This window comes from Botrytis deweyae (genome assembly GCF_014898535.1).
Source record: "Botrytis deweyae strain B1 chromosome Unknown BDEW_005, whole genome shotgun sequence".
Classification (NCBI taxonomy): Eukaryota; Fungi; Ascomycota; class Leotiomycetes; order Helotiales; family Sclerotiniaceae; genus Botrytis; species Botrytis deweyae.
In genome coordinates this window covers 967,754-995,688 of record NW_024066212.1, presented here as the reverse complement: position 1 = coordinate 995,688, position 27,935 = coordinate 967,754, and the positions used below count along the sequence as shown (strand labels likewise).

Here is a 27,935-nt window from a genome sequence, read left to right as displayed (position 1 = left end):
TTTATAGGAGTTCATTAGCGTAGCGCCGCACTTAGCAAACTCGTAAGGCATTACAAAAAAGTAAAGAATTAGAGTTCCGCATGATCAAATGCAGAGGCAGTGTTTTGCAGTTCTGGGATACCCGTTTCTTTCGGTGCGAAGTTTCCTTGTCTGATTTCGTTCAAAGCGACGTCGAATCGAGCTCCTGCAAGCCATGCTGCTCCGATCTAGATAGTGTTAGTAGAGATTTCATGAGTCCAGGGGAAGAAACATACCATAAGTCCAGAGACGACTATCAGGGTTCCGAATACTGCCAACATGAGGTAGAAGACATCTTTCTTGGCCTCTGCTTCCTCGGCTGCTGATTTTTTCTGTGCTACAGATGTTTCACCAGCTAGTTGTAAAGCAATCGCCTCAGGATTTTGAGATGGGAATATAGATTCAATGAATTGTTCGATCTAAAGGGAGTTAGTCTTGTGTGTTTGTGTAATAATATCGAATAACAAACCTTTCCGCAAGCAATGCTGATCTGAAGGAAGTTGGGGTCCTTGGGTGAATTCTTTTTATTTATCCTTCTTGCATATCTCTTAAAGATATCACAAACTGTACGCAAATTTTGTGATGATTCCATCATCAATTGGCAAGCATCACCCTTCGTGATCTTGACATTCTTCTCGAAGATAGTAGGATTCTGGAAAACAAGCTCTAAGGTTGCGATTGCCATGGCTTGTGGAATAGCAACAAAATTGAAGACACTCTGGTCTTTAATGCCTGCCATGTAGAACAAACATTCATCGGCCTGGCGGAGAGAATTTAGAACCATTTCTGAACTGCAATTCAAAGCAAGTTGTCTATTTTTGGGATCGAAAAGATCGTCAAACTTATCAACGTGCTTCGACCAGATCTCCTTGGGCCAGAAACGTCTCTTGTCATCGAAATCTTCGCGAATATCACGAATGATATTTGTCTTTTGGAGGAATTGACCCATGGCTTCGGACAATTCTGGCTTGCCGAGCAAAGCTGGGTTTGCCACCTTGGCCTCGACGAACAATCTTGTCAAACCATCTCCTACGAGACCGGCTACATAATGACAGTATAATTCATAATCCTTGATAGTGTTGACACCATTGATGTTGTGCTCTGCATTGTTCGCATAATCGGCCATTCCATTACCCATCTTTTTAGTAATATCCTTGATAATGCTCTGGTATGCTGGTTTGCACTTCTTGAATTCAGTGATGACACAGTCAAAGTGAACCAAGAGTTCTCGATCCTTTTCATTTGGTCCGTTCTCGTTGAATGTCCATCCATCCTTCTCAATGATGCTGTCAAAAGTTCTCAACAACGGTTCCTTCTTGTCTAATGGTATTGTCATATCATCTTCAACGGTATCTAAGCCTCGCAGAATCAAGTAGAAAAGGGCGACTGGCACAAGCAATTCGGGGTTCAATTCTTGGATGACTGAACTAAAACTTCGACTGGTCAATTCGAGGTATTTGAAGCAATCTTTGAGGGACTGAGGTTCCTTGGATGGATTTCTGATATGGACTGGGTCGTGCCATAGCTTCCTGGTTCATGTGTTAGTGATGGCAGTTGAGGAGATGTACGTGTTGAGAAGGTATACCATTGTAGGATTGCTCTCAACTGATTTGGATGAACGGAAAAGTAAAGGAGACTTTTGACGAGACCCATGATGAATGAAGTGGAGATGATTTGACAAATGGATTATCAAAGTTTCTGAACGCGCCGAGTATGTGCAAGAGTTGAATTAAGTTGTTGTGGATAATCGTTTCTCTGTGAGTTGATGTGCTCGACTGACTGACTGACTGTATATGGAAATTATGAACGGCCGCGGTCGTCAATTGTTGATCCGAGTCCGTCTGTTGAAATTGGAATCGAATGAATGTATGTTGAGAAAGCGACAAGATGCGTAAGAAGATGGAGGTATCAGTCCAACTTCCGAAAAGAAATAACAGATAAATTGGGTGAAATGGGAGAATTGGGAGAAATGTATCTGCCAGCAAATTTCAGGATATTATTTATTGGAAGTTGAATGGGGTAATTTCACCGCCCAATCTGTGCAGTAAAAAGGACGCTTTGGAGTTTAGGGACTAGTGATTTTCATGCTTTGCAGGTGGTGCATACAAAGAAGGGGAAAGAAGGGGATTTGAAAGTTTATCTTGGAAAACCTTGAAGTTCCATGGGAGATCAGACAATCATACATGTAATGTCGTCGGAGGTACCAGGGTACAGAGTTTGCACCAGCACGTTGGGATTTGGATGCGATTGATGCGATTGATGCAATTGATGCAATTGATGCAATTCAACATGCTTGCACGTTATACTTGTCAATATTCAATCGTGAATTACATCACATTACCTTACGACGATGATGTCGAGGATGTTGATGAGAAGAACAGAAATGAAGTGTCCAAAACTCTACATACCTCCATACCTCCTCCGTACACACACATCTTTTTCACCCCTTTTATTACATCTGAGCTCTCAAGGCTCGAGGCTCTCTTTTCCATATTGACAACCAACCAACCCCAAATTCTCTTTCGTCTGGTACAATGCACATCCATCTTGCAGATCAACCAATTAAATCACGGTAAGAAATTTGTCAAAAAGGAGGCGAGTCAGGCGACGAAATCTGTTCAACGGACGAGGCTGAGCAATGCTAATAAAATATCCCGCCCATCACCCGGTATGCGATAATCTCATGGTCCAAGTACATTATTATGCTTCGACTCACTTGAACATTATCATGATAATACCATCTTCCTCCACACTCTCGGTTTCATGGCTTCTTATCTTTAACTCTTACCGCCAACCTCACCGCATTGTCCATGATCATATCACATAGCGCCTGTCTGTGAATTCTAGCTTGCCGCACGCTGAGCCATTACCAACTACAATCCAACTCGATTGACATACAACTGCAATATATATATATATATACTTGGGCGTTTACCTTCATTTGAGCTTATCAAAATAGGGCTTGCGGATATCACTCTCTCAACATCCTTCATTCAATCGCAATTTGCGAATTTCAGTAATGGCCGCCGACATGGAACCTTTGGAGAAAGATGTGGAACAGGCAGAGTCGAAACCGATGATTGGGGAAGAGACGCACAACGATAGATATGATGGCAATGAGGGGAGAAGAAAGAAGAGTCTAGCGAGTAAGATTGTCGATGTTGCTTGCATTGGGTTGAACATCATCAGTACAGTAGTTCTTGTTTTTCTCAATAAATGGTTTGTGTAAACCCTAACCTTGATCCGAAAACACAAGATCTAATGATAACGTAGGATATTCAAAGACCCCCAGCTGCGAAATATGCAAATATCCTTTGCGATGTGGCATTTTACATGCACAACCATTGTATTATGGATAGCTAGTCGTTCTGCCTTTAAGCTTTTTGTCCCCATACGACTGCCATTCCTTCAAATGCTTCCATTGTGCTGCTTCTTTGCCGGCTTTCTCATACTTGGAAATTTGAGTTTAGCATTCAACTCTGTGGGCTTCTATCAGTCAGTTGCTCACCCCAACTCCTTCTTTCCAACATCCCACTAACCCCCCTCTTCAAACCAGACTCGCCAAAATAATGACCACACCCTGCGTTGCCCTTCTCCAATACGTCTTTCTCTCCAAAGCCGTCTCTGCGCAAACCATCCTCGCCCTCGCCAGCGTCTGCGTAGGTGTAGGTCTAACTAATACTGGAGCCTCGGGAACTACCACCTTTGGCGCATCCATCGCTATTGCTGCATTTGTAGTAACTGCGTTCTACCAAGTCTGGATTGGCAAGAAACTTACCGATTTCAAAGTCTCTTCTCCGCAACTTTTACTCAATCAAGCCCCGATATCTGTTTTGATTCTAGCGTTCTTGGCGCCGTTCTTCGATACAAAACCAGATGTGTCGGTTATACCGAGGGATACACTTATTGCGCTTGGTCTGAGTGGCTTGGCGGCTGCATTGCTGAATTTGAGTCAATTCTTGATTATTGGAAGAATGTCGGCATTGACATTCAATGTAGCTTCCAAGTACGAACACCTTCCCTATTATCTTACCCCCAAACATCATGTGCTAACCCGTTCATCCAGTGTCAAAACAATCATAATCCTCACCTACGGTTTCATGAGCGAAGGTCGAGTCCTCACCATCAAGGATTCCATGGGCATATTACTAGCTTTGGGCGGCGCAACGGTGTATAGCCAGCTTTCACAGCGGTGAGAGAAGCGTGTTGTAATGTGTAACGAATCTTGAGGCCATCGGTGAAATATAGGCGTTGGAGCATGAGCCAGGTGTTTTGTTTGGTATGTGAGATCTTCAATCTTGGAATTACATAGGTAGAGAGATAATCTGTGTAATAAATTATGTTTTAATGACCCGCGTGTGTATACTGAAAACTATCTGTCGAATTCATTCGAAGCAGAAAAAGCCCACACGGGATCTATACATACATGTCAAGACGTAATGAATTCAAGTCGGGAAGATTCAACTGTGCATGCATAGATTTTCATTTGTAGTCTCAATCATCGGCAGCTATATAGAAAACCCCAAGTGGCTGAATGAGCCTACCGGTGCTTAGCACGGCCAGATGAAAGAGTTCAGAAGTAATGATTTCATGAACATCGAATGGCATTTTCACAACACATCATCTCTAATCAAAGATCTAACTATCTGCTATTCCACATTAATAAACCTTAGTTGATCACCACAGAGCAACATGAAACTAGATGGGTAGAGTTTTGAAACACGCATAATCATGTATCTATGTATACCTGAGATAGATATAAAATACACCAAAGGCTCAGAGGTCCTTTTGCAAATGGTGATATCCATTGTATTGCTTTCAAATATACATCTCTAAACTCCTTACGCCTGATGCCTAAAACCCATTAGACAATGCTAAGGTGTAAACAAGACAACGTGAAGAAACACAACAGTGTATACTACGCTAATTCATTATATGTATCGCAACCCATTTACCATATCCATATCATACCAATCATACATTCTACATGCAGAATCTACTCTCGTTTGAATTCAATATCAACTTATCGACACCGTGTATCAGCCATCGTCCACCAGCCTCATTTACCGTCTCTCTACCAATAAGAAATGCATCGCCACATATGCTAAGAAGATAAAGGCACCGGCGAAAATAGCGAGATTGATTGCATCTGGCCAGAATGCCTGCGTGTTAAATCCGAAACTGCTCAAGATTACGGCGCCGGGAACGGTAATGTCGAGTTTGTATTTCTGATCCACGAGTGTCAAATATGTGACTTCGTTAACGATTAGAGACTCGAAGCCGTAGTGGAAAATAGATAAGGATTGTAGCCAAAGAGCGGATTTGGGGATAGCATCGTGGTTGAGGAGAAGACCGGCAAAGAGGAGACTAAATAGCATGACAAGACTTCCGATGAGACTTGCAACGCCGTTATCTTTGAAGACAATACCAAGGAAAAGACAGATTGCAGCCGCTGCGAGATTGAAGAGGACGAGGATGAGGAGGAATTTGAAGAAATTAGGAGCTTCAGCTACAAGTCCAGTCATAGGGTATAAGATAGAGCCCATAATGAGAGGAGGAATAATTCGGAGTGGTACGATGTCGAAGAGAACTTTGGCAAAAAAGTACGTGACAGGAGAGTAGTAGCCATTTGCTCTTTCTCTGACAAAAACCATTCGCTCGGTAGCAAAGACGTTCAGACTGGAGAGGGTACTGAAACCGAAAAGCGCTAGAATGAAAAAGAACAGTCCCAAGCGATTCTGGAATCCCGGAATGTCATCAGTCAGGCCATAAAACAAGAATCCAGACAGTACAGCCAACAAAATTGCGATTGCGTAGTGTGTCAACATCAACATCGGATTTCTGTAAAGATTGCGCCAGGTGCGTTGTGAAAGAATAACAAATTGTCGAAGGTATCCAACTCTTGCATATCCTCTGCCCATCGTAGTGGTGGCTGTTGAGCTGTTCTCCTGTACATGTCCATTTGTGGTTCCATTGGCATTTTGAGCGGCGGAAACAGCGTTTTTGAGGTCGTCCTGAAGATCTCTGGCGATTGGAGATTGTGCATAAGAAGATACCAGAACATCCAAATCTGAACCAGATCCAGGTGCATCAGGTGGTAAATTATCTGGATCTTCGGCAATCGATGAATGTTGTCTTGACATCCTGAGCCAGTGCTGGTTGGCCTCTGGGTCCACAGGTGCCTCATCGGGTTGGGAAGTAGGGGTGTCGACTCCACTCTTCTTACGAGTAAATAGCTCACGTTCTTGCTTTGCCCTTACAGAGTCACGACGTTTGCCTTTAGGTCTTAATAGGGACTCGCTTGGGCTACCAACAACAGGTTCCTCAATGCTACCGCCAGAAATGCTTGCAATTGACTTAACCGCCCTAGTACTGCTTGCTCCAACGCTTGGTGTAACGCCATGTCTGAAATCGGATGTAGTATCATCAATCGGGGTGCGAGGTGTACCAACATGCATTGTTAAATCAACCAAGTAGTCGGCAATATTGAAACCAGGTGGGCAGGCGTAACCAATGTGATCGAAGTATTCTTGACAAAGATTGAACTCTCCGGAATAGACCGTTCTTCCTTTTGCGAGAAGTAGTAGTCTATCGAACAAAGCCACAATGTTAGATCTTGGTTGATGAATGGTAAATATGACCGTTCTTTTATAGTTCTTAGCCAGGTTGACGAGACATTCAATGACGTTGAATGCGTTGTATGCATCAAGACCACTAGTTGGCTCATCGAGGAACAATATGCTTGGACTGGTAACTAATTCACAAGCGATTCCAACTCGACGTTTCTCTCCACCAGAAATACCGCGACCCTTGCCATCTTCAGAACCAATCAAAGAATCCTTAATATGAGAGATACCAAGCTGTCGCTCAACTTCAAAGACTCTCTGCTCTTTGGCTGATTTTCCCATGTCTCTTGGCAATCTCAAAAGAGCGCTAGTCATGATCGTCTCGTGAACGGTAAGAGTAGGCAACATAGCATCTTCTTGATCAACGAACCCGATGACACTTCTGTATTCATTATCTGTGACCTTTTCGCCATTGACATAGAAATTTCCTTGAACAACACCTCGCTTATTTTTACGAGCAAGAATGTCAAGGAAGGTGGTTTTACCAGCTCCAGATGCACCCATGATGGCCATGATCTCGCCAGGATGAGCTACACCTTGAACACCAGTCAAGATCTGCTTTCCATTTATATTGTATGAAACATTCTCAAAGTATAGGGAGGCGGGCTTATGATCGGTCATTAGCTTGATGCTCTCGTCATCGGAATCGTCTAGATGAATAGGGCCGTATTTGAATTGCCTTCGAGACAAGTACCAAACTAAAAGAATGACTCCAACAACGAATAGAGATGCAATGGCAATGACACCTGCGATCAAAGGCGTGTTGATTCTCTTGATAGGGCGTTCATATCCTGGAATCTCGGTTTCGTAAAGACATTCTCCCGCCTGACAATTGATAAAAATGCTGCTATCTCCAAACATTTGTTGAATCAGCAAATCCATTTGAGGTTCCTTAAAAGTACATTCGTTGCTACCATCCTTCTGCTCACAATTAAAGGTTGCAGGACCTCTAATTTCTTGATCGAGGAAGTCCGAAATGTCAACCGATCCGTTTTCACCGCAAAGCATTCGGTCCGGAACACACTTGCAAGCAATGTTTTCACATTTTGCGCTGGTCGAGTTGCGGTCATAATCGTTTTGCGCGCCCGATGTACAAGTATCCAAGGAACAGTAGAACGACTCTCTTTCGTCGACCCAGAATTGAAAGTCACAGGTCTCTACTTCAGCGTTGCAGGTAAAAGTAACCTGGGGCTTCTTGCCATCCAAGATATCCAGAATCTTCCTGTTTGTGACGTCGCACATCTGATAGTTCTCCTTTACGACCTCGCCATTTTGATAACAGACGCCTCCCTCTTTTTCTGGCATTAGAGCGTTGCATGCCTTGTTGTTCGTGCAGACATTGCAGTTGATTCCTGTCCAGCCATCTTCGCAAGCGCATGAATCTGTTGTTCGCATAGGCCGGTCCTTTCCATCTGCCAAAGAGCCACAAACTATCAAGAGTCAGTGGGGAAGTTTTCCAGAATTTGCAGCAAGTTTGGCTAACCTGGCTGAAGACAGTCATCGCCACCGAATCCTGGTGGACAGGAGCATTTGCCATTGTATTGATTGCAGTCAGAATATTGCCCGCAAGTAAATGCGGGTAGTAAACAATTAAAACTATATCCAGTCAGCAAGATATTTTGGTCTAGAAGAAGAGGCGCAGTACCAAGGAGGACAATCGTCAGGTCGGTCGTCCATCAGAGCTAATTGGGCTTTCATCGAGTCTATCGACGAATAGTTGGTGAAAGCGTGCGCGTTCCATGATAGAGACAGAGTGGCGAGGACTACAGTCCCTAGTTGAAGTCGTTTCATCGTTCGTGGATATTTGCGAAAATCGCGATGGTTGAAAGTGGGAGCTTGCTAATGGAACCAGCTTAATGCTGCGGTGAAGCGACGACTCTTGATGCCATGTAAAGTAGAGATGAGGGATCCGAACAATACTTGGAACGAACAAATAGCAGTGAATTTCAAAGAGAGGAATTAAAGAGAAATGCTTGCGTGGTAACTCGATAAGATGTTGAAGGAGAGAATAACAAAATTAACAATAAACCAAATGAAGCTTGTTCTCAAGCAAGTGTTGAAGAAGAGTTGAACAGCTTAGGTAGGTAGGTAGTAGGTAACCTTAAGAGGTAATAGTGAGTGTCGGTCGTATCATTCACGTTCATCGGAGAGAGTTTTAGCTTGTCCGTCTCCTGTCCTGACAGTCCTGTCCTGTCCTGTCCCAACAGCCTGACAAGAATAAGCGGGGATTGATAAAAGCTGGAGCAAGGCAAAGCAGCTGTCAGGAACCAAAAGATAAAAAGATAAGCTGGCAGGTTGGAGAATGGATTAGAAATTACGATGACATCGTATTAGGTATGTTTTGTTTGTATCGTTCATGTTGCAAAGTGATGGTTGGAAATGGAAAGCTTTATGGAAAGCTCTTCGACTATCTTTCAATCCTCTCTATATACATATATGTACATGCTAATAAGACTTTCCTAAGTTTCTCCATCATATCAATGTACAATGAGATGTACCTACTGAGCTACTCAATCAGCACTCTACGTAAAGTAGAGCATGTCAGGGCAAACGTTGTGTCTGAGCTTCACAAAATCTCCAGCATCCTATTGGTCTATGGCTTCCGATTCCTCACTCTTTCCTGGGGATGGCCGAGGTTTAGCAATCTCCACAATGCAATGTCATCCACGCCTTTCAAATATACTCCATATGACTGACAACTTGTTCCTACTGCAATATTGAAAATGTAGGTTTGTCAAATATATATAAAACAAAGATGTCCAATCCAAATGCCAACATCTCTTAGTCTTCTCTTCTAGACAATACTCTTCAACCCGTATACACTCTACCATCTCAAACATGGTCAAGATTGAGCCTTTCGCCGTAGAACAAGTACTACCCCTCCATTCTCCACCAAAACTGAAATGTCTCTAACATTCTACTTCCAGTGGATGGACAAATATGAGCTCACGCCTGGGGTTCTCAATATTGCCGAAACATGTGCAGCTTCCATCTCCATTGACGATCTCGTAAAGTTATCCGAAGATCCAAATCTGCCTCACCCAATCTCAACCTCGACCAAACTCACATATGGACATATCCGTGGATCGCCCGCTCTTCGAGAACGTTTAGCGTCTCTTTATTCCGCGAGAACTGCATCGGCTCTATCGCCAGAGAGTATACTCCTCACGCGCGGGGCCATTGAAGCGAATTTCCTTACACTCTATACGTTGATTGGCCCTGGAGATCATGTAGTTTGTGTGCATCCAACTTATCAACAACTATACTCTGTTCCACAAAGTCTCGGCGCGGAAGTCTCGCTATGGAAGTTACACAAGGGAAAGAAATTCATTCCTGATCTAGAGGAGCTGAAGCAATTAGTCAAGGAGAATACCAAAATGATTATTATCAATAATCCAAACAACCCTACCGGAGCTACGATTCCAAAGTCTGTTTTACAAGGCTTGACGGAGTTTGCGAAGGAAAAGGGTATCATTATTCTAAGCGATGAAGTTTATCGACCATTGTTTCATGGAATATCAGTAGCTGACGCAGAATTCCCTCCGTCAATGGTATCCATGCCTTACGAGAAAATCATAGTCACTGGCTCCATGTCAAAAGCCTACTCTCTAGCTGGTATTCGCATTGGTTGGGTCGCATGCAAGGACAAAGCTATCATCGAAGCTCTCGCGGAAGCTCGAGACTATACCACTATTTCTGTCTCGCAGCTTGACGATCAAGTTGCCTCTTATGCCATGAATCAATCCGTCATTCATGCACTCCTTGGTAGGAATATCAAACTTGCCAAAACCAACGTGGCACTTGTAGATGCTTTTGTCAATGAACATAGCGAGAACCTGTCTTGGGTTAAGCCAAATGGTGGCACCACAGCCTTTATCAAAGTGGAAAACAGAAGGGAGCCAGTGGATGATGTGCAATTCTGTGAGGATGTTATTGGGAAGACCAAGGTTATGTTCTTACCGGGCTCGAAATGTTTCGGTGAGGAATTTAAAGGTTATGTGAGAATTGGATTTGTGTGCGAGACGGAGGTTTTGAAGGAAGGTCTGCAGAAGTTGGGAGAATATATTCGGGAACATTTGAAATGATGAATAACGAATAGACATTATCATGATCCAAGCAACGTTTCAAACTAACATAATACCCTAATAAATGAAATCATTGTTCTTACCCAGTGCACCTTTATCCCGTTTCAGAACGCATCTTTCATTTCATGGTGAGGTGAGCTACTTCTTAGACTGCAGTCCAAACCACTAAACACGGTTCCCAAAAATCCGGACTAGCAGACTAATTGTAAACTCTCGATGTTTGGACACAATGCAATATTTAAACTAAATGCAAAAATGCAATTTTATTTATAAAAAAAAAAAGCTGTGGAGAAATTAAAAGCAGTAGAATATTCAAATTGAAACTGTCATCCCTAACGGTATCTATCTCGATCATATATTTGTATGCAGACATTGAAAGCTTAAAATTGTTGGGTTAGGTTGTGCTCTGAACGGATCGATAAAAATGCTATGCATACCTATCTACCTAGGTATATACCTACAGAACAACGAATGAGCCATCTCAACATCATTTAATTACTTAGGTGCTCATAGTCATACATTCAACAGCATGAGAAGTCAACACACCATCAACCCGTATCAATATTGAAATTCTTTCCTAATCTTTGTATTCTCCATTGGGTATAAACATATATCTAAAGCATAATCATAATCATAAGCAAACAAACATCGCAGTCCCTCCATTCCTCATTGTCATTATCGTCTCTGGTTCCTTCATCCTCCTCGTCGATTCCCTCCTTCTAAACCACAGTCTCCCATCATTATTCATTCATCAATCATTGTCCTCATATCCACTTCCCTAGCTCGCATCTCTCCCCAACGACCAACACAAAAGACATCACTCTCCAAACCTCATACCTTCTCCTCCTCAAGAAATCTCAAGAGCCATTCCCTTCCCCGCCACACCAAGCCCACCCATTGCAACCCCCTCCTTCCCCCCAGAAGAATAACAAATCTCTCTAAACTTAATTCCCTCCTCCCCATTCCCATTCCCATCCGCACACTCAAACCCCGTGCTTGCATTCTCCCGTCCCGCTTGCGCACTGCTCAATCCAACCATACTCTTTACCTTTCTCATTCCCTTAATCCTATTCAATCCACCCATCGCGATATCCATCCCGTCCATCTCCATCTCCACATCATCTTCAAATTCAACAGCACTTCCATTCAACGCCTTGCCTACAGAGAATCCAGCAATCCCATTTCCGCTATTGACAGAAGCTTCGAGTGCAGCGGCCCTCGCCATGGCTTTGCTCGTCTGTACACCATAGGTGTAGAGAGCGGTGAAGACGAGAGAGGTACCTAGCATGACGTGGAGGGTGTAGAGGATGTAGAGGGTAATGGATTTAGAGCTGAGGAGGTAGGCGAGGTTGGAGAACATTTTGAATGATGTAGGACTTGTACTTTAAGGGCTACTTTCTGTGCTTCGAGTAGTGGATTTATATGTGTTTTGTTGTAGAGTATGGTTGATACTCGAAGTCGAAGTCGAGATTGATGGTGGGAGTAAGAGAGTGGTTGTTTGTGGATTGGGTGGAAGTTGTATGAGGAGCTTTTGATAAAGTGAATTGATAGTAATTTATGATGGTATTGTATTTGTTTTCGTGAATTTTTTGGTAAGATCTGAGTTGTATGTTGTATGTTGTATGTTGTATGTTGGATAAGGTAGAGGGAAGATTGGTGTTGGGTCGATTTGATTGTAGTGCTTCGGAAAAGGCAAGAGCAGATGACTTATATCTATACTTCTTGATTCTTGAAAAAACGCGCGGTACCAATAGAAGAAGAGATTTTTCTTGATTAAATTTTTTCAAAGCATTGCCGGGCCATTATTTATTGATTGTTGTGATCTCCTTCAACCCCATATTCTGAAGTCATCGTGAAGTTACTACGATTAATGAATTTCTCCTTGCAAGGAACATGCTCGCAATATCATTCATGCCCATAGAACCAGCAAATCATCCCATAATTTTTAGGGAGTGAAACCCCTCAAGCGAGCCCAACTGCCAGCACATCCCTCGCGTGAAGGGGAAAGACACAGCCTTATTTCAGGGGTAGCCACGGTAAATGCATTCATGTCAATAATATGAGCCGCGAATATAGGGCTTAATTTTCAGCGCATGAAGCACTTTTCAACGTCGTCTAATCTTTTCACCGAATGCACTACGTCAGTGCGGAGTCCTTCTGGAACATCTGAAAGAAGGGCATGGTGATAGGAGATCGTGAGATAGAGATGAAATCGTAGGAGGGGGAAAATAGAGTTTAGTAGTAAGGGTTGAACGGCATTGATGACCTCAAACTTCGAATGTTACCCAGCCACCACAATATATCGAGTTCACGACTCAGATGCTTGGCCATCATCTATGTATTATGGGGGATAATAGAGTGCGTGTTTGATAGAAGTAAAATTGTATGATGGGTAGTTCATCGTATGTTTGGTGGTCGGGCATTTATCCTTTCAGAATGGCGGGTCTGAGTGTTTCGTAAGATATTCGACCTCCTGCCATTGACTTTCATTGAAGTTCACATGACTCATTAACAGTGATTTGGAATACCCAATTCCCATCAATGAATTTCGAATGTTTCCAGGTCGTATAGTCCGTTTTTTACTCCTCGAATGCCTTCTCCATACATGAAGCCATCAATGTATGCCTCTCCCACGAGAATGTAGTGATCATCAGTCTTTCTCAATATGACAGGAAATCTACAACCTGGAAGAATGCAGATCAAATCATTTTTGGAGCAGTTCCATGGTCCAAGTCCAATGATTCCTGTGTCGGAAACGATGAAGCGGCGTCTGTTCATTGTCCAACAGGCGGAGATAAGAAGTGCTAAGCGTTCCTTCTCATCGAGAGTTCCCTCAATCGCTGAGATAGAGGATAATGGAAAACTAAGCTTGGGTAGTTGTTCCGATAGTATTGTTGCAAGGGCCTTCATTCGAATAGCGTATTCGGTGTGATCGTTGAAGGTCCAATTGCCACAAGAGATCGTTCTACAGAATGCTCCTTGCTCTCGTAGGGAGGGTCTTCTCTTAGAGACAACGATACTCCACCATTCTTGTAGAACTTTCAGACCCCTATGATTGTTATCTCTAGAGTTTAATTCTCTTCTGAAGGACAAGCCGGTTTTTTGGACTCTCCCTAAAATGACACCAGTAGTTCTCAAAACATATCCATCTTGAAGAAATTGCACATTAGCATAATTATCACCGGAAGCCATGAACTGAGGTTCGCTATGTTGAAGTCCGATTATTGTGGGCTGGCGGCTTTGGGGAGGTCTTGTCCAGTTCGGTACCCATGAAGGAAGACCGTCATTGTCGGGCGTTGTTTGGTTTCTTTGATTGACACATATAACATCCAGTCTTCGAGAATCCTGAATTATATGTCTCGCAGTGTGTGTATATACCCGTCGAATTGACAATGAATAATTAATTTTACCAAAGGACTCCCGTGAGTTCGATATCCCTACCAATGCGTACACTTTATCTTTTGGATCTGACGACTTCTTACTCTTGTGAGAAAGCAAAAGCTCAAAAAGAGGAGAGCTGACCGCATCAGGGACCTGATCTCTTGATACTTGCAAGCTCTTTGGCCCCCCAGTGGTGAGAGTTCGTACATATGATGGTGATTTTAAGTAGATAGACAACAGTAAGTGTTCTTCTCTTTTTAAAATATCGCAGGTGTTACAAAGCTCCATTATAGGTATACTCTCGTCCCCGCATAGTACAATTGCTTCTTTGGCACAGGCGACTTCTTGGATGACCCATATCCTCCACCAATATTGCCGACGAAAAAGAGTTATTAAAGCCATCAATTGATCCTGTGTTGACGGGTCACGGAGCATTTTTATCACTTGATTCCTTGAAGCCTTGTTCATTTTTTTAGCCAGTCGGATTGCTAAAGAACTATTATCCTTCTCGGAACCAATCCAAACAGGTACAGATTGTGCGTTTTGAAAAATGGTTTTCATCTTAGCTATTTGATTATTTCGCTCTGGTATATTGTTCTGGTCAATACAGATGGCATCAACCCACAGAAAGCTTTCGTCATTTTCTCTCCAAGATCGTAATCTCCTCAAAGCTCCAATGAGATTGTTGGATGCGGAAAGGCGTTTTCCGTTAACAATTATTGACTCTGAGGAAATTTTGGCCCCCCAAGTATACGAAAGTGCTCGATAGGTGGGAGCTCTGTGCAAAGCTGTGTGAATGAGCCGACAGCAAATAACATCATCCTTCGAAATTGGGGGAAGAAGTCGTAGTAACCGGATCTCATCTAGGTCATGTTTCAATTCCTTATATTGGAATGGGTCAATTGGTTGATTCATCTGTGTGATACTATGTTGTTGTGTAAGGACGAGAATGATCTTGTTTGGTTGAGTGTGTAGCCAAGGAGATCGGTGAAAAAAGTCTGCCAGTGCCGAAGAGGAAGTCTTATGACACTATTGATAAGCCACACAAACAGCTTGATCAATCCTCTGTCACTACCTGGAACTGGAAACTTATATCAGAGCTTTCATCTTGTTGCTATTTGATCGATGCGCGACAACTCCAGCATAATAACCATAGCAACGGCTAGCCAAGGATGACAGAAAGTGGGGGTTTGTAGGATCCATGGATAACCTTATCTTAAGCTCACCGTTGATTTACAACTCTTTTCAGACCTCTAAGAAAGTTACACCCGGTTAAAGGACAGATTGGATCCCTCCGAATTTTCTATCGACCTCGTGACTATTAACTTCTGGATGTGATACGATTGCCAATGTGATGATCTTGAGAAATACCTACAAGATACAACAGACCGGCTATGGGTTGGCGACCCAAATATTCCATCCATATCCATACTCGTAGTTTGGATGAGAGTATATGAGGAACCTTGGAATATGTATATAAATCCGGAAACTTCACCATATTTGCAGATGCACGCGAAATGGTACATTGACATATAAGGTACACGTTCATATTTTGGACCATTCCACTCGAGTCAAAGTTTCCCTATTTTACCGCCTCGCCGGCTCATTCCCTTCCCAAGGTAATGCTCATTTCACTGTCAAACCAAGTCGCTTGTCGATCAACTTTTACCTTGGGAGGGTAGGTGAGTAAATCATGGATGGCATTTTGTCAAAATCACGCATTTATTAGTCCAGTTGTGCAACCATGATGAAGTAATAAACACTTGTCGTTCTAGACTAAAAGTCAATGACGTTGTTGAGATATCCCCGCATCGGCGCATCCCCACTACTCGTACTTTGTTCGCATTCTTCACTTCACTTCACTTCACTTCACCTCTCCTCTCCTCTCCTCTCCTCTCCTCACCTCTCCTCCCCTCTCCATTTCCATCAAAGTCCACATTTCAAATCTCAAAGGTCTCCAGTCTATTCCAATTATTCAGAGTATTATCAAGGATAAATCCAAAATGTCTTCCAATTTCTATCTCGAAGGTACCCCCGATGAAGTCAAAAATGCGAAGGTTAGTTACTATCGGCTTGCCTGCCAAAATATACAGCTGACTGAGATAATGAAGGGACTTCATCTTGTAACAATGTCAACTCCTAATGGCAAAAAAGTTCAGATTATGCTCGAGGAGTTAAAGGCGGCATATGGCACCGAATGTATGAGTGCCATCTAGAATCAAGCGTACAGAGTCTTGCTAACCAAGTTAGACACTCACACTCTCATTAATATCTCAACTAATGAGCAAAAGAAAGACTGGTTCTTGAAGTTAAACCCGAATGGTATGTTATGATAGGAAGCTGTGTGGGAGTTCAATGCTGATTAGTATCTTGCAGGTCGGATTCCTATTCTGATCGATAACACCAAGACTCCTCCATTTCCTGTTATGGAGACCAGTGCAGAATTGCTTTATCTCTTGAAAGAGTTCGACAGCAAGGATATTTTTGGATTCAAGGACGAGTTGGAGAGAAATGAGTGCCTTCAATGGCTATTCTTCTGGCATGGTAGTGTAAGGTCTTCGTCGCCCTGAAAGTACTTCCCAGCTAACAGTTTGATAGGGTGCCCCGGTAAGTCTGAGCATAGAGACGTCATTTATACCATTGTTATTCTATGGAGGGTTCCTAAACTCTCCACATTCTCTAGAAATTTCATCTAAAGTCATGATGTTTTAGCATTACTAATGACTTCAATTTGTAGTACCAAGGCCAAACGAACTATTTTTCCAAGGTTGCGAAAGGAAAGAGTCCAGGTTAGTAGCTATTCAAACTTATGCAGAGCATTTAACTAAGACCAATGGATATATAGAAGCTTTAGAGAGATTCAAGAACGAGACCCTGCGCGTATTTGGGGTGCTCGAGATTCGCTTGTCAGGCAAATATACGGGTGAGCCTCGTGACTACTTGGCTGGCAATGGGAAAGGAAAGTATTCCGTTGCAGATATTGGAACTTGGCGTAAGTTTTCTCGATAATCTCTATGGGCCTTTAGTTGACAATGAATTTCAGCATGGGTGAGTGCATGGGACTTCTCTGGTGCATTCACAAAGGAAGATATGGATGCATTCCCGCATGTATTGAAGTGGATTGATAGGATTGCTGAGGTTAGTAATACCTGTTTTAATGACGACTCTTACTGACAACATCAGCGACCCGCCGTTCAAAGTGGAACAGCCAAAAGATGGCAAAATTGATGAATTTAGTTGTCCAAATAATAGTGGTTAGGTCATTCACAATTGTCATGCACTTGCAACAGCAGAGGTACCTAGCTCTATGCAGTTATTAGAGTGAATTGGGAAATCTAAATGAACAACCACTATTGCTTCAACCTTCACCCGTAGGTATATTGTGACCTTCTATCTCAGGGCTCTGGCCTAATCAAGGGATTTTTTATCGTCGTTCATTGAAAATGTGTTCCTTTAAACTTTGGTATTCAAGTTCTCATTCTGTATGATGAACCTCATTGTCACACCTGAGAACATAACTTCTGGATGCGTTGCCTGCTTACAAACACTCCTTCATCGCCTAGCCATCTGAGTAATCGAGATATTGGAGAATGTAATTCTAGACGTGAATGATTTTGGTGCAAATGAATCAATTGGCTATGTACTTGCCCGTTTACTAGCGTTTCAACGACCTACATAAAGCTCGGCTTCCGGCAGAATTCTTTCTTTTCCTGCAACAACAAACGGCAAACCAAATGTATTCCCAGGATGGGACTCCTGTAATTTCTTTGTGTCACTTTCTGCTGTGCAGGTGTGTTTTAACTTTGTCTACTTTTCAAAGGTGCTTTCCATGCAATTGTCGATGATGCTTATTATTTGCTGCAGTTTTTTTGCTTTTACTTTTTCTTGTGTGTGTTTGTTGTCAAATATGCTAATCATTATCTTTGTCAGAGCATTAATTTGCAGTCATACCCAGGTGCTTTCCTTCATAAAGAGAGAAAGTGTCCCCTCCCAAAATAGGGTAGATACACTCTTGTATCTAGAATTTGGCAGCAACGAGAAACTACTGCTGTCTCTGGACGTGAATTTAAGCTCTTTTCTTCCGCGGCACAACTTTATGAGCAGCAACTGCTGAATTTAGCAGCAAGAGTAATAACTTTCGGATATTTCATTCTCAACACAACTGCAGGAAGAATCTTTATTAGCTTGAACTTATAAAACGATCCTAATTTCACTATTGGGTGGGTAGGCACAGAAACCCTTCCTGTCCCGAAATTACACCAAAATAAATCTGTGAAAATTCACCATTTCTCCCCCCTCATTTCTCCACCCTCGAATCGGATATTCAATTAGCTATTCCAAGGTTATATCAATCAATATTTATTTTCAGAAGAATTTATACTTTCCGCCCTCTTTCCTTTTCAAATTTGAAAGACAATCAACCACTCATCTTTATGGACAGAAACACACATATCCAACTCATCGAACTTAAGTCATCAATGGACATCACCGCCCCTCACACACTCCCACTGGCAGAGGTCAGCCATTTTGAAGAATGGTTTAGAGTAGCTATGACGTGGAAAACGGGAAAGGTAAGGAACTTTTAGCTTGCCTTGTACGACAATCTCCATTAACCAGTGCTTTTATTGCAGATTTACAGATGTGTATCCCCAGCCAAAGAAAAAAAGTTCGATGGGAGCAAGGGAGAACTGGTAGGACTCTTAACACCGCCGGCTTCTCCCTTGAAGCCAAAGTCTCCATCTTTCTTGGACTCTCCAGTGTCGACCCGAAAAAGCTCGATCACATCTTCTCTGGTCTCACCTGTCTCTGAATCATCGTCGTTGGCCCCACTGTGCCTGACGCCACCAATGGTAGTTACACTGCCCGATTCAAATTTAGAAATTGATTCAAAGTCTACTTTATTACAGGCAGCTGATCTCCCCGCTTGTCCCAACTCGGAACCACGCATACTTACCCCTCCTTCTCCTCCTCCAGAGAAAGCGCCAGTATTCGAGAACGAGTTCTACGAAGTCAAAACTTCCCCAAAGGGCGGTCTAGGTTGTTTTGCCAAAGTGGATATTGAGTCTGGAACTATGATTCATTCCGAGGAACCTTTGTTCTTATCTTCAATGGTGCAAATCTACTACAACTTTGAACAGTTGACAGCGGAAAAACAAGCCGCCTATCTGAAGTTGCATTATTGGCATGGTCTTGCTGCTCACAAGATTCTTGCAATTTTTCAGACTAATCGGTACGTGTATCCATCCACCTCAACTATTTAACTGTTATAGGCCGGCTCAAAGCGTGTGAGAAAATTGCATCACTGACCCATCTTGTCCATAGTTTTCATGTACCCGGCGGCAAATCTGGGATCTTCCTGAATTCTTCTCGTTTTAATCACGCCTGTCCTGGTTTCTGCAATTGCACTTATGGGTTTCGTAAAGATATCAATAAAATGGTATTCACAACCCTCAGTGACATATCAAAGGGTCAAGAAATCACAATTTCTTATGCTAATGTACCCACTAATTTGTATCAAAACTACGGATTCTTTTGCGATTGTCCAGGATGTCCTCCAGGGAGTTTCGCGTCTAAAAAATGGGAATATGAGAATGATCTGAGAAGACAGGCGGAGAAGCCAATTGACAACACGGTCGATCTCGAGCCGGAACCGTATCCAGGGAATGAAGTTGAGGAGTGGGAGAGTGCGATGTTTGAGTGGTAGATTGGGGGAGTGAAAGGAGGGAGAGTATGAAAGGGGGAGAGACACTGGGTTGTTGATGGATGTCCGAGGAGGATTTATGACGTGGGAGAAAAGCATTTTTATTCATTGCTTCAGCGGGAGATACCAAGTTGTTGGATAAGTTACCATGGGAGAGCTTGAAGATATGCACTTGACATAGCGCTGGATGTTATTAGTCTTGGGGTTGCTACTGAAGTCCGAAATGGACGTTAAACTATACCGTCTACTAATTAAGGGGAATGTCGGGGATGGAGCAGCGATTGGTTGTCTTTGAATGATTGGAAGATTTGTCATTTTGAACATAGAAGTTTGGAAGACTCACAACTATTTATGAAACGTTTTCTCTCAAAGACCAAATAATCTTCTGTGGTGCCACGAGAGAAACAATATCTAGAACTTGAAATCCAAATAAAGATTGTGGGTTTCTGTCTGTAGCAAACATAATAAAAGCAGTAAAAGCATAGACTCATGTCAAAGTCAATAGTCCGTAGCAAATACAGATGTTAGATTCTCGGAGCATCTCGCTCCAGAAAAACTATGCTTATATATCTCCCAGCTCCTCCCTCAACGTACAGCTTTCTCAAACTCATTCCTCTCTTTCATTTCATCACACTCATCACACTCATCACACTCATATAAAACACACAGTACACCCACCAAAATGAAAAAAAACCAACCTTCAACCTCCTAGTCGCAAGTAGAGTAGGTCGCAAAGGCGACTTTGTATCGCCGTTAGCATCTCCATCTGAGAAAAATCCTCCTTTGGATTGTCGTGTGCGAAGATTGGGGAAGATCAAGGGTAGGGTTGAGGAGAAAAGGATGGGGGAGGAGGTGGGGAGGGAGGTTCGGAAGGGGGGTGGGGAGGTTGGGAAGGAGAGGGAGGTTGGGGGGGAATTTGGGAGGGAGGGGGAGAGGGAAAGGGAATGAGGAGGAGGAGGAGGAGGAGGAGGAGGAGGAGGAGGAGGAGGAGGAGGAGGAGGAGGAGGAGGAGGAGGAGGAGGAGGAGGAGGTGGTGGTGGTAAAGGAGATTGATGCGTGAGTGAGTGAAAAGAGGGGAGCGCTGAAGTGATAAGGTAGAGAGAAAAGTATTGATTTGTGAACAGAATTTAGGGAAGAATAATAATAAAGATGAAAATTTAAAGCCAAAGAAGAATTAAAGTAGTCGTGGATTGTATAATTATATTGATAATGTGAACTTTGGTAATTTAATCAGGATCAAGATCACCACATAAACTTGTAATCAAAACAAAAAACACGAGACTGGTTAATTTTCGAGTCGGCAGCCGCTGGTCTGTGAAGAAAAGAAACATGATATACGGGACTGGTGTGAAACTACAAAGTTGAACAGGCCATATTTGAAGAGAACGAAAGGTTGAGAATTTGGAAGATAGACAGACGGAGAATTAGTATGAGAAATTTGAATACATGATTGGAAATGAGGGAAGTTGTCAAGGTGAGTGTTCTCGGCTCAGTACCTGGTTATGAAGGCAATAATTAACACAGGAGGTGAATAACAACCATCACAAGCACGCAACGACCCACCACCCAACTCACACTTCACTCTCACCTCATATTCTCCCTAAACTCTCATCGCAACTCTCATCTCAACTCATGACTCTATCCACTATGCTCCACTTAAAAGTCCATAGCCCTCCTCCAAAAATATCACATCCATCCATCCATACCCCAATACCCCCACAAGATTCTCCCTAACAATGAAACCTCAAAGAAATCCCTTACCCGCACTTCCTCCCAACCGCCAAAACGGCAAAAGCTTAAGAGCGCGACGCTCTTTAACCCCAATGACCCACCATCGGATATGTTATCCTTGCGATAATCCATATATCTGATCGTGTCACTGTCCGATCGAAGCCCTGACAATGCTAAGTAGAAAGGCGGACAACATTCTCGAGAATGATGAATTCTACCGCTGCGCCATCGAGACGTGTGGGTGCTTGTTGGTTGCTCGCGTAGTCGGATATATATTGGAGGGCTGGGAGTGGTTTCGCTTGTATTGTAGGTGTAGGTTTGTGCGATGAACTTGTTTGGCTGAAAAGCTTTGTGATCTTTTATAGAATTACGGAAGTTGATATGGGGAATTTGATCGCTGGTGATCTCAATGACTCGTATATGGACTTCTGTGTGCGTTTCTTTGATATCGTACTGTATATCATCTCGAAGTTGACAATGACTGATGTAACGTGGTTTAATGTCTAACTGGTAGACATCCATTTACACATTTACTTGTTAAGGAGTTTCTCGCTGCATATAGCGATGACTCTTCAAATCGCGCGAACGGCGAGTTTTTCCCTATTTATCACATTTCCCCCACCATTGTGGATTGCCTGGAGCAACTTGCACTCGCGGAGTCTTCGCACAATTGATCCTCCCGCATATGATTGATAGTCTCTCTCAAAATCATCTGTTCCTCCGAAGTTCAAACTTCGTTTTCCTCTTCTCCATTTTTCACATTGCCCTCCGACTTCCCAGCATCTTTCCTCCTATTTCTATCCTTTGCTTTGCCCTTAATCTTTGCACTAACCGCCTCATGTTTGTTCTTCCACATCCCTCCATATCTATACTCTGGATGTTTGCCATCGCCATCTACTTTCCCTCCACTGACATCCTTCCAACATTTACCCGTACATACGAAATGCCATTTTTTCGTTTCATCAATCTGGCATCGTATCAGTACATCGCGAGGTGTGTGGCATATAGTACAGGGCTTGCTATGTGGCGACGGGGAAGTAGACGGCGAGTTTAAGTTTGCAGATGAGACTGTGTAGTCTCCGGTATTGATGTTGGAAGTATGCTTTTGAGGAATTGAATCTTGATCTTCCCTATTCGTATTCGTATACGCGGCTTGATCTTCCGGCATTGTTATAACCTTGATTTCAAACGATACGGTGTTATGTGATGTGATGTGATATGAATAGAATCCTGGTGTTTTTCAACATCATGAGTTCTCCAAAAGTCGAGAGTTCGGAAGTCAATGCCGAAGCTTTCCCCATATTTGTGGCTGTGACTGTGCATATATTGCTGCTGCTATAACAGTACACTGTCGAGTTTGGGGATGGAATTGGAGTATTCGTGAGGATTGTCCTAGAGCTTTACAAAAGGCAGCATTACCTTAGCCACACTCAGCCATAGGAAATCTACGTCATCTTGACTCCAATTTATAGAGTTTAGTCCATCATCCATGCGACCGGTCTTGCCAAGATTTGGAGTATTGTCTTTGTTGGGGGGAGAGAAAAAGTATATAACGAGGCCGTTTTCATTTACTTCACGGATATTAATACTCTTGATTATAAGAATTAATAAGTGCATTGAACACTTTCGTACATTCACCAATCGAAACATCATCTCCAATACCCGCTTATATCAATCAATCCGACCCAATTCCAATACTAAAGACATAATGGCTGCATCATCTTCCGTAAGTATAGTTTCTCTCATCTTGCGTCAGGAATTGTCGAAATCTTGCTAAAGATTTTGATTATCACAGGCGGACGTATTTGCATACATTGTTGCAATCTTCATCCCTCCTCTGGCCGTCTTCTTGAAGACTGCATGTGGAGTCGACTTTCTTATCAATATCTGCTTGACCATCCTTGGTTGGATTCCAGGTGTTATCCGTAAGTTCACGTCCATGTCTCATGCTATGCACTTGTCGATATACTTATAGTCTTATAGATGCCTGGTATGTTATCTCAAAACATGACCCAGCGAAATATGCTCCATAAGAAAGGGGTATTATAGGGGGGAATGCTAGTGACGATTGGTGATGATACCTTGGGAGTGGGTATATCTAGGAGGGTTTGGCGTTCAAGGTTGAAGGGAATCTCATCGACGGTTCATTCTGAGATGAGGATGTCCAAGGAGTAATATGTTGTTTTTATACCATTTAGGAGTTCTTCGAATTGATCAATCATACCACAATAATAAGCATACTATACACACTTGTACATACTCGTACAACCCATTTGCATCTTCTCGAATCTATACCGCCTTGCTCTCCAACATGCCCAAATGATTGTGTCCATGCTTGGAAATTCGATAGATCCTTCTGGATACCTACTAGGTATGTATCTCCTATCTAAGCCCTACAGAGATAGTAAGATCGGATAAACCGGAAGTCATCAGTCCACTAAGTTGAAACCGATTGATAATATTTGGTAATTATTCGAGGGCGGAGACACCATTATTTCTTGGACGGTTGGTAGGGTTGGGATTTTTGATGATATATAATATCGCATATTCGTCAGTTGAATATAATACGTAATATTAGTCAAATCGCATTATATATATGACTAATCATAAAATCCTATAAAATCCTATAAAAATCCTATAGAAGGCTATTTTGAAGCTATTTTGGAGCTAGTTTGAAAAGAAAATAATTAGTATATAAATCACATGATTAGCAAATAAATAGCACCTGACTTTTAGGTCTAATTATATACTAAATTGAAAATTACAACCCATCAAAAACTTTTTCTAAAAACGACCCACTTTCATTCATCCTGATGATTTTATTGGTCCAAAAAACACGTGTATAAGCTTGGCATAATATTTTATATGCCTCAAAAAGTGTGATAATATGAAATTATATAATCAACCCTAAGAATATGTAATTTGCCCATCCCTAACGGTTGGACAATTCGAATCTAACACGACTATTTACGGATATTTGGTAATAGAACTCTTGGAATGATGGATGTCAAGAAATTTAAGCAAAGAACGGTCCGAAAAAGATGTCAAGCACAGTTAAGCATACTAGATAGGTAGCCAAGCGAAGGACCCTTTACTTCATCCAAGAACATATAAATAAATGTCATCCCCTCCATCTACTACCAGGTACACTTTCTCACCTACGATAATTCCCCTTTTAAAAAAATCACCACCTTTTCACACAGGAGTTCGACCGATTTATGCTACATTGTTTGTATTCAATCCCTCTCTTCATTTTCGAGGTTTGTAAATGATTTGACATTTATTCTCATCGCCTCAGCTCTAAGGTATTTATTATACTCGTGGTCACTGCTTTGGGGTGTCATGGTTACAGTGTACAGCTCGGCGCACATCGCCATTCCTTCAATGGGAATTGGAGAATGACAGCAAATTGCTCGGACGAGTAGCCCGATGGTTGAGAGAATCATTGCTGGCTCACTCATACACTTTCGGCTGCTCCGTGTTTCAACGGTTAAAAGGCCTGATTGTATCTTAGCAGAAGTAATGGAATAACTCATCTTTTCTCAAAAGCCGGTTTGTTCAAATTGCTGTCGCCAAGCTTGTCGGCTGGGTGCTTGGCAGCTGTGGTGTCAAAAATGCCTTGAATTGACTCTCCTAATTTTTGAGGGATTATTCACGCTGCAATCTTATTTACTTCAATTTCACCGCCAGAATCTTGTTTTTTGAATAATGAATAGCGCATCGTGTCTTTTGAGGTCTGGACCCAATTAATCTCGCAGGAACGAACGAACATTCAAGAAAATCATAACAACCTCTTACAGAGAACGAAAGACGGCAACGACGACCTACAATCTCCAAGTCATTCCGTCCACCTTCCACATCTAAATCTCCCATCATGGCTCGAACAGCCCGACCAGCTCATAGACGCAAACACCATACAACCAGCAGTTCGACGGCGCCAAAGGAAGATATCGAAATGGCTTCATCACCGCAAGTTCACGGCCGCGGCCACGGCCACGTTGCGGAGGTTTCAGTCGAAACTAGTAATGGACATTCGACGACCGCACATCATAACTTATCAGAAACTCTTCACCACATGCTACCTACACATAGAGTCAATCACAAGGGTTACAAAGTTACAAAGGGTATTCAGCCTGATGGAGAAAGTGGTAGACGCGGTATACACCCTTTCCATTTCTTCAAGATATGCTGGACTTCGACCAGTGATGCTTCTCGACTTGTCAACATTCTCTGGCCCGTTGTGCCTGCCGCACTCGCCGTTCGATATGCTAGGCCAGATCTCCATCTGGTGGTTTTTATCCTCAATTACATCGCGATGGTGCCCTGTGCGAATTTGATTGGCTTCGCCGGACAGGAGCTGGCGAGGAAACTCCCAAAGGTGTTTGGCATATTGTTGGAAACGACACTTGGAAGTCTTGTGGAGATGATTCTTTTCATAGTCCTTCTAACAAGGTCAGGAAGTACCATGCTATCCTATGTTTACAATTACTAACCCGCTCAAACAGAGATGAATATGGGGTCATTCAAGCTGCGATTTTAGGCTCAATGCTAGCTACCCTACTGTTATGTTTAGGGATGTGCTTCTTTGTTGGTGGTTTGACACGAGATGGTAGGCTCAATTCCTCGTATACTTTGGTATCTGTTGCTAAATCACATTTTAGAACAGGAATTCGACGAAGCTGTTAGTGAAGTTGGAAGTGGATTGTTGTTGACGGCGTAAGAGACATTCTCATAGACAATTTACTCATCGCTGACTTTACAACAGTGGACTTGGCCTTATTATACCCTCGGCATTCGCAACGGCCTTGTCATTGAAAACCTCTGCGGAACTCACCCCTGCCGTTATTGCAGAAAAGGTCCTCAACATATCTCGCATCACATCTGTACTTCTCATAATTGCTTATGCTACCTACGTCTTTTTCCAGATGCGAACTCATCACAGCATATACGATGCTATTCTAGAAGCAGATGAACAAAAGGACGAGGATCGCCATAGAGATTTGCAAAAAGACAAGCTTACCTTCACTGAGTGTGTTATTGCTCTTGCTGTCTCAATTGCTCTAGTGACTCTCATTGCCATCAGTTTGGTCGAACAGATACCAACAATTGTTGAAGAACATAACATTTCTGATGCATTTATGGGCCTTATCCTTGTTCCTCTAGTTGAAAAAGCTGCCGAGCATCTTTCTGCGGTAGATGAGGCTTACGACAATCAGATGAACTTCGCATTGTCTCATGTTCTAGGCGCAACGATTCAAACAGCATTGTTTAACGGTCCTTTGGTTGTCATCATTTCCTGGGGTTTGAATAAGGGGTTGGATCTCAACTTTGAGATGTTTGATATTGTTGTCCTGATCCTAGCTATTTTGGTCGTAGGAAATTTCTTACGAGACCAAAAGAGTAATTATCTAGAAGGAGCTCTATGCGTGATTGTTTACATCATTATCGCAGTGGCCGCTTTCTTTTATCGTAAGTAAAATTTTTGATCGTTGTAATCTTTGCGGTAGAAAACCATATTTCAGTTAAGCTAACTTGTAATTCAGCTAATCCGGAAGAACATGCTGTCGAAGGCGAGGCGACTGGTGCAGCCATAGAAGCTGTTCGTCGTCTTCTTTGATGTTATGCATGAAAATTCTGGCCAGGTGTTTGATAATATAAATCTGAACCTAGCAAGTCTTGAAAGGTCTCCGATACGTACTATTGATACCCATCATATAGTAAGATTGTCAGAATGTAGAGTTTGATGTAAATATATAGATACTCGTGCTGCCAGAAAGTATGCAACTCCGGCGCTATGAAAACCAGGTTAGTCCTCTTGTAGTTTACCATCTTGTGGTATGTGCATCTAGCGTCGGAGTTGCATACTTTCTGGCAGCACGAGTAGGTTTCACATTTTTGTCGCTTTCTAGCGATCAGTCACGAATTATACATGAAGTTTGATTTTTATTCTTTGTCCCAGCTAGCAAGGATTCTCATCGCTTTGCATTCCCGTCAAGTTTTAGACACCATGTCGCCGATTGTGATCAAGGAGATATACAATTATGACACTCAGATTTAGACACTAGCTAGCAAGGAAGCAGATGTACTCTGACCATCGACGAAAGCTTGATTGAGTTCTTCCGGTATGCCTAATGACAGGTCCATGCGATATATCCTCGCCCAAGTGGTTGGTTGTAAAACCAAGATTCGCTTATCTCTGCGGGAACTGGCTCTACGTAAGCAAAAAAACAGGCGGGAATTAATCACTATTCAAAAGACCTTCAACAACTAAGATCTCTTTTCGATATAATATTAAATAATAAAAACACTTAATTTCAATACAATGAAGATTTAAATTTTCGTTTGCTTTTTTCAAATTTCAATATTTAATTTGAAATGAATTTATAATCTATT

At 42.5% G+C, this 27,935-nt stretch overlaps 11 protein-coding genes across 11 annotated transcripts; 6 read left to right on the top strand and 5 right to left on the bottom strand.

The window, feature by feature from the left end:
* Positions 1-68: 68 nt before the first annotated feature.
* On the bottom strand, positions 69-1,671 carry EAE98_002948 (uncharacterized protein; the record flags this gene model as incomplete). Its single annotated transcript, XM_038950568.1, has 4 exons — positions 69-206; positions 255-437; positions 488-1,547; positions 1,604-1,671. The coding sequence occupies 4 exons, from the start codon at positions 1,669-1,671 to the stop codon at positions 69-71; spliced, it is 1,449 nt and encodes a 482-aa protein (XP_038813097.1).
* A 1,366-nt stretch (positions 1,672-3,037) lies between these two features.
* On the top strand, positions 3,038-4,214 carry EAE98_002947 (uncharacterized protein; the record flags this gene model as incomplete). Its single annotated transcript, XM_038950567.1, has 4 exons — positions 3,038-3,237; positions 3,292-3,513; positions 3,575-4,024; positions 4,085-4,214. The coding sequence occupies 4 exons, from the start codon at positions 3,038-3,040 to the stop codon at positions 4,212-4,214; spliced, it is 1,002 nt and encodes a 333-aa protein (XP_038813096.1).
* A 379-nt stretch (positions 4,215-4,593) lies between these two features.
* EAE98_002946 (uncharacterized protein) lies at positions 4,594-8,857 on the bottom strand. Its single transcript, XM_038950566.1, has 3 exons — positions 8,290-8,857; positions 8,128-8,240; positions 4,594-8,074 (listed from the first exon to the last, which is right to left on the bottom strand). The coding sequence occupies exons 1-3, from the start codon at positions 8,433-8,435 to the stop codon at positions 5,082-5,084; spliced, it is 3,252 nt and encodes a 1,083-aa protein (XP_038813095.1). The 5' UTR covers positions 8,436-8,857; the 3' UTR covers positions 4,594-5,081.
* Positions 8,858-9,323: 466 nt separating this feature from the next.
* EAE98_002945 (uncharacterized protein) lies at positions 9,324-10,816 on the top strand. The gene is made up of 3 exons (XM_038950565.1): positions 9,324-9,369; positions 9,430-9,515; positions 9,572-10,816. The coding sequence occupies exons 2-3, from the start codon at positions 9,483-9,485 to the stop codon at positions 10,727-10,729; spliced, it is 1,191 nt and encodes a 396-aa protein (XP_038813094.1). The 5' UTR covers positions 9,324-9,369; positions 9,430-9,482; the 3' UTR covers positions 10,730-10,816.
* Positions 10,817-11,576: 760 nt separating this feature from the next.
* Positions 11,577-12,089, bottom strand: EAE98_002944 (uncharacterized protein; the record flags this gene model as incomplete). Its single annotated transcript, XM_038950564.1, has 1 exon — positions 11,577-12,089. The coding sequence occupies one exon, from the start codon at positions 12,087-12,089 to the stop codon at positions 11,577-11,579; it is 513 nt and encodes a 170-aa protein (XP_038813093.1).
* A 1,178-nt stretch (positions 12,090-13,267) lies between these two features.
* EAE98_002943 (uncharacterized protein) lies at positions 13,268-15,025 on the bottom strand (the record flags this gene model as incomplete). The annotated part of the gene is made up of 1 exon (XM_038950563.1): positions 13,268-15,025. The coding sequence occupies one exon, from the start codon at positions 15,023-15,025 to the stop codon at positions 13,268-13,270; it is 1,758 nt and encodes a 585-aa protein (XP_038813092.1).
* A 1,088-nt stretch (positions 15,026-16,113) lies between these two features.
* Positions 16,114-17,338, top strand: EAE98_002942 (uncharacterized protein; the record flags this gene model as incomplete). Its single annotated transcript, XM_038950562.1, has 9 exons — positions 16,114-16,167; positions 16,222-16,309; positions 16,361-16,432; positions 16,487-16,659; positions 16,709-16,717; positions 16,848-16,899; positions 16,956-17,102; positions 17,154-17,248; positions 17,294-17,338. The coding sequence occupies 9 exons, from the start codon at positions 16,114-16,116 to the stop codon at positions 17,336-17,338; spliced, it is 735 nt and encodes a 244-aa protein (XP_038813091.1).
* Positions 17,339-18,588: 1,250 nt separating this feature from the next.
* EAE98_002941 (uncharacterized protein) lies at positions 18,589-19,814 on the top strand (the record flags this gene model as incomplete). Its single annotated transcript, XM_038950561.1, has 3 exons — positions 18,589-18,681; positions 18,742-19,340; positions 19,433-19,814. The coding sequence occupies 3 exons, from the start codon at positions 18,589-18,591 to the stop codon at positions 19,812-19,814; spliced, it is 1,074 nt and encodes a 357-aa protein (XP_038813090.1).
* Positions 19,815-22,269: 2,455 nt separating this feature from the next.
* EAE98_002940 (uncharacterized protein) lies at positions 22,270-22,710 on the bottom strand (the record flags this gene model as incomplete). The annotated part of the gene is made up of 1 exon (XM_038950560.1): positions 22,270-22,710. The coding sequence occupies one exon, from the start codon at positions 22,708-22,710 to the stop codon at positions 22,270-22,272; it is 441 nt and encodes a 146-aa protein (XP_038813089.1).
* A 540-nt stretch (positions 22,711-23,250) lies between these two features.
* EAE98_002939 (uncharacterized protein) lies at positions 23,251-23,878 on the top strand (the record flags this gene model as incomplete). Its single annotated transcript, XM_038950559.1, has 3 exons — positions 23,251-23,268; positions 23,338-23,467; positions 23,526-23,878. The coding sequence occupies 3 exons, from the start codon at positions 23,251-23,253 to the stop codon at positions 23,573-23,575; spliced, it is 198 nt and encodes a 65-aa protein (XP_038813088.1). The 3' UTR covers positions 23,576-23,878.
* Positions 23,879-25,416: 1,538 nt separating this feature from the next.
* On the top strand, positions 25,417-27,159 carry EAE98_002938 (uncharacterized protein; the record flags this gene model as incomplete). The annotated part of the gene is made up of 5 exons (XM_038950558.1): positions 25,417-25,994; positions 26,048-26,151; positions 26,204-26,258; positions 26,308-27,011; positions 27,086-27,159. The coding sequence occupies 5 exons, from the start codon at positions 25,417-25,419 to the stop codon at positions 27,157-27,159; spliced, it is 1,515 nt and encodes a 504-aa protein (XP_038813087.1).
* Positions 27,160-27,935: the final 776 nt, after the last annotated feature.

Excerpts from the sequence above, each read along its gene's own strand:
- EAE98_002945 (XM_038950565.1), top strand. The coding sequence starts at position 9,483 with ATGGTCAAGATTGAGCCTTTCGCCGTAGAACAA. Across the intron at positions 9,516-9,571 it reads AGCCTTTCGCCGTAGAACAA|TGGATGGACAAATATGAGCT; the intron begins GTACTACCCCTC and ends TTCTACTTCCAG.
- EAE98_002946 (XM_038950566.1), bottom strand. The coding sequence starts at position 8,435 with ATGAAACGACTTCAACTAGGGACTGTAGTCCTCGCCACTCTGTCTCTA. Across the intron at positions 8,241-8,289 it reads CCTGACGATTGTCCTCCTTG|TTTTAATTGTTTACTACCCG; the intron begins GTACTGCGCCTC and ends GACTGGATATAG. Across the intron at positions 8,075-8,127 it reads CGATGACTGTCTTCAGCCAG|TTTGTGGCTCTTTGGCAGAT; the intron begins GTTAGCCAAACT and ends GACTCTTGATAG.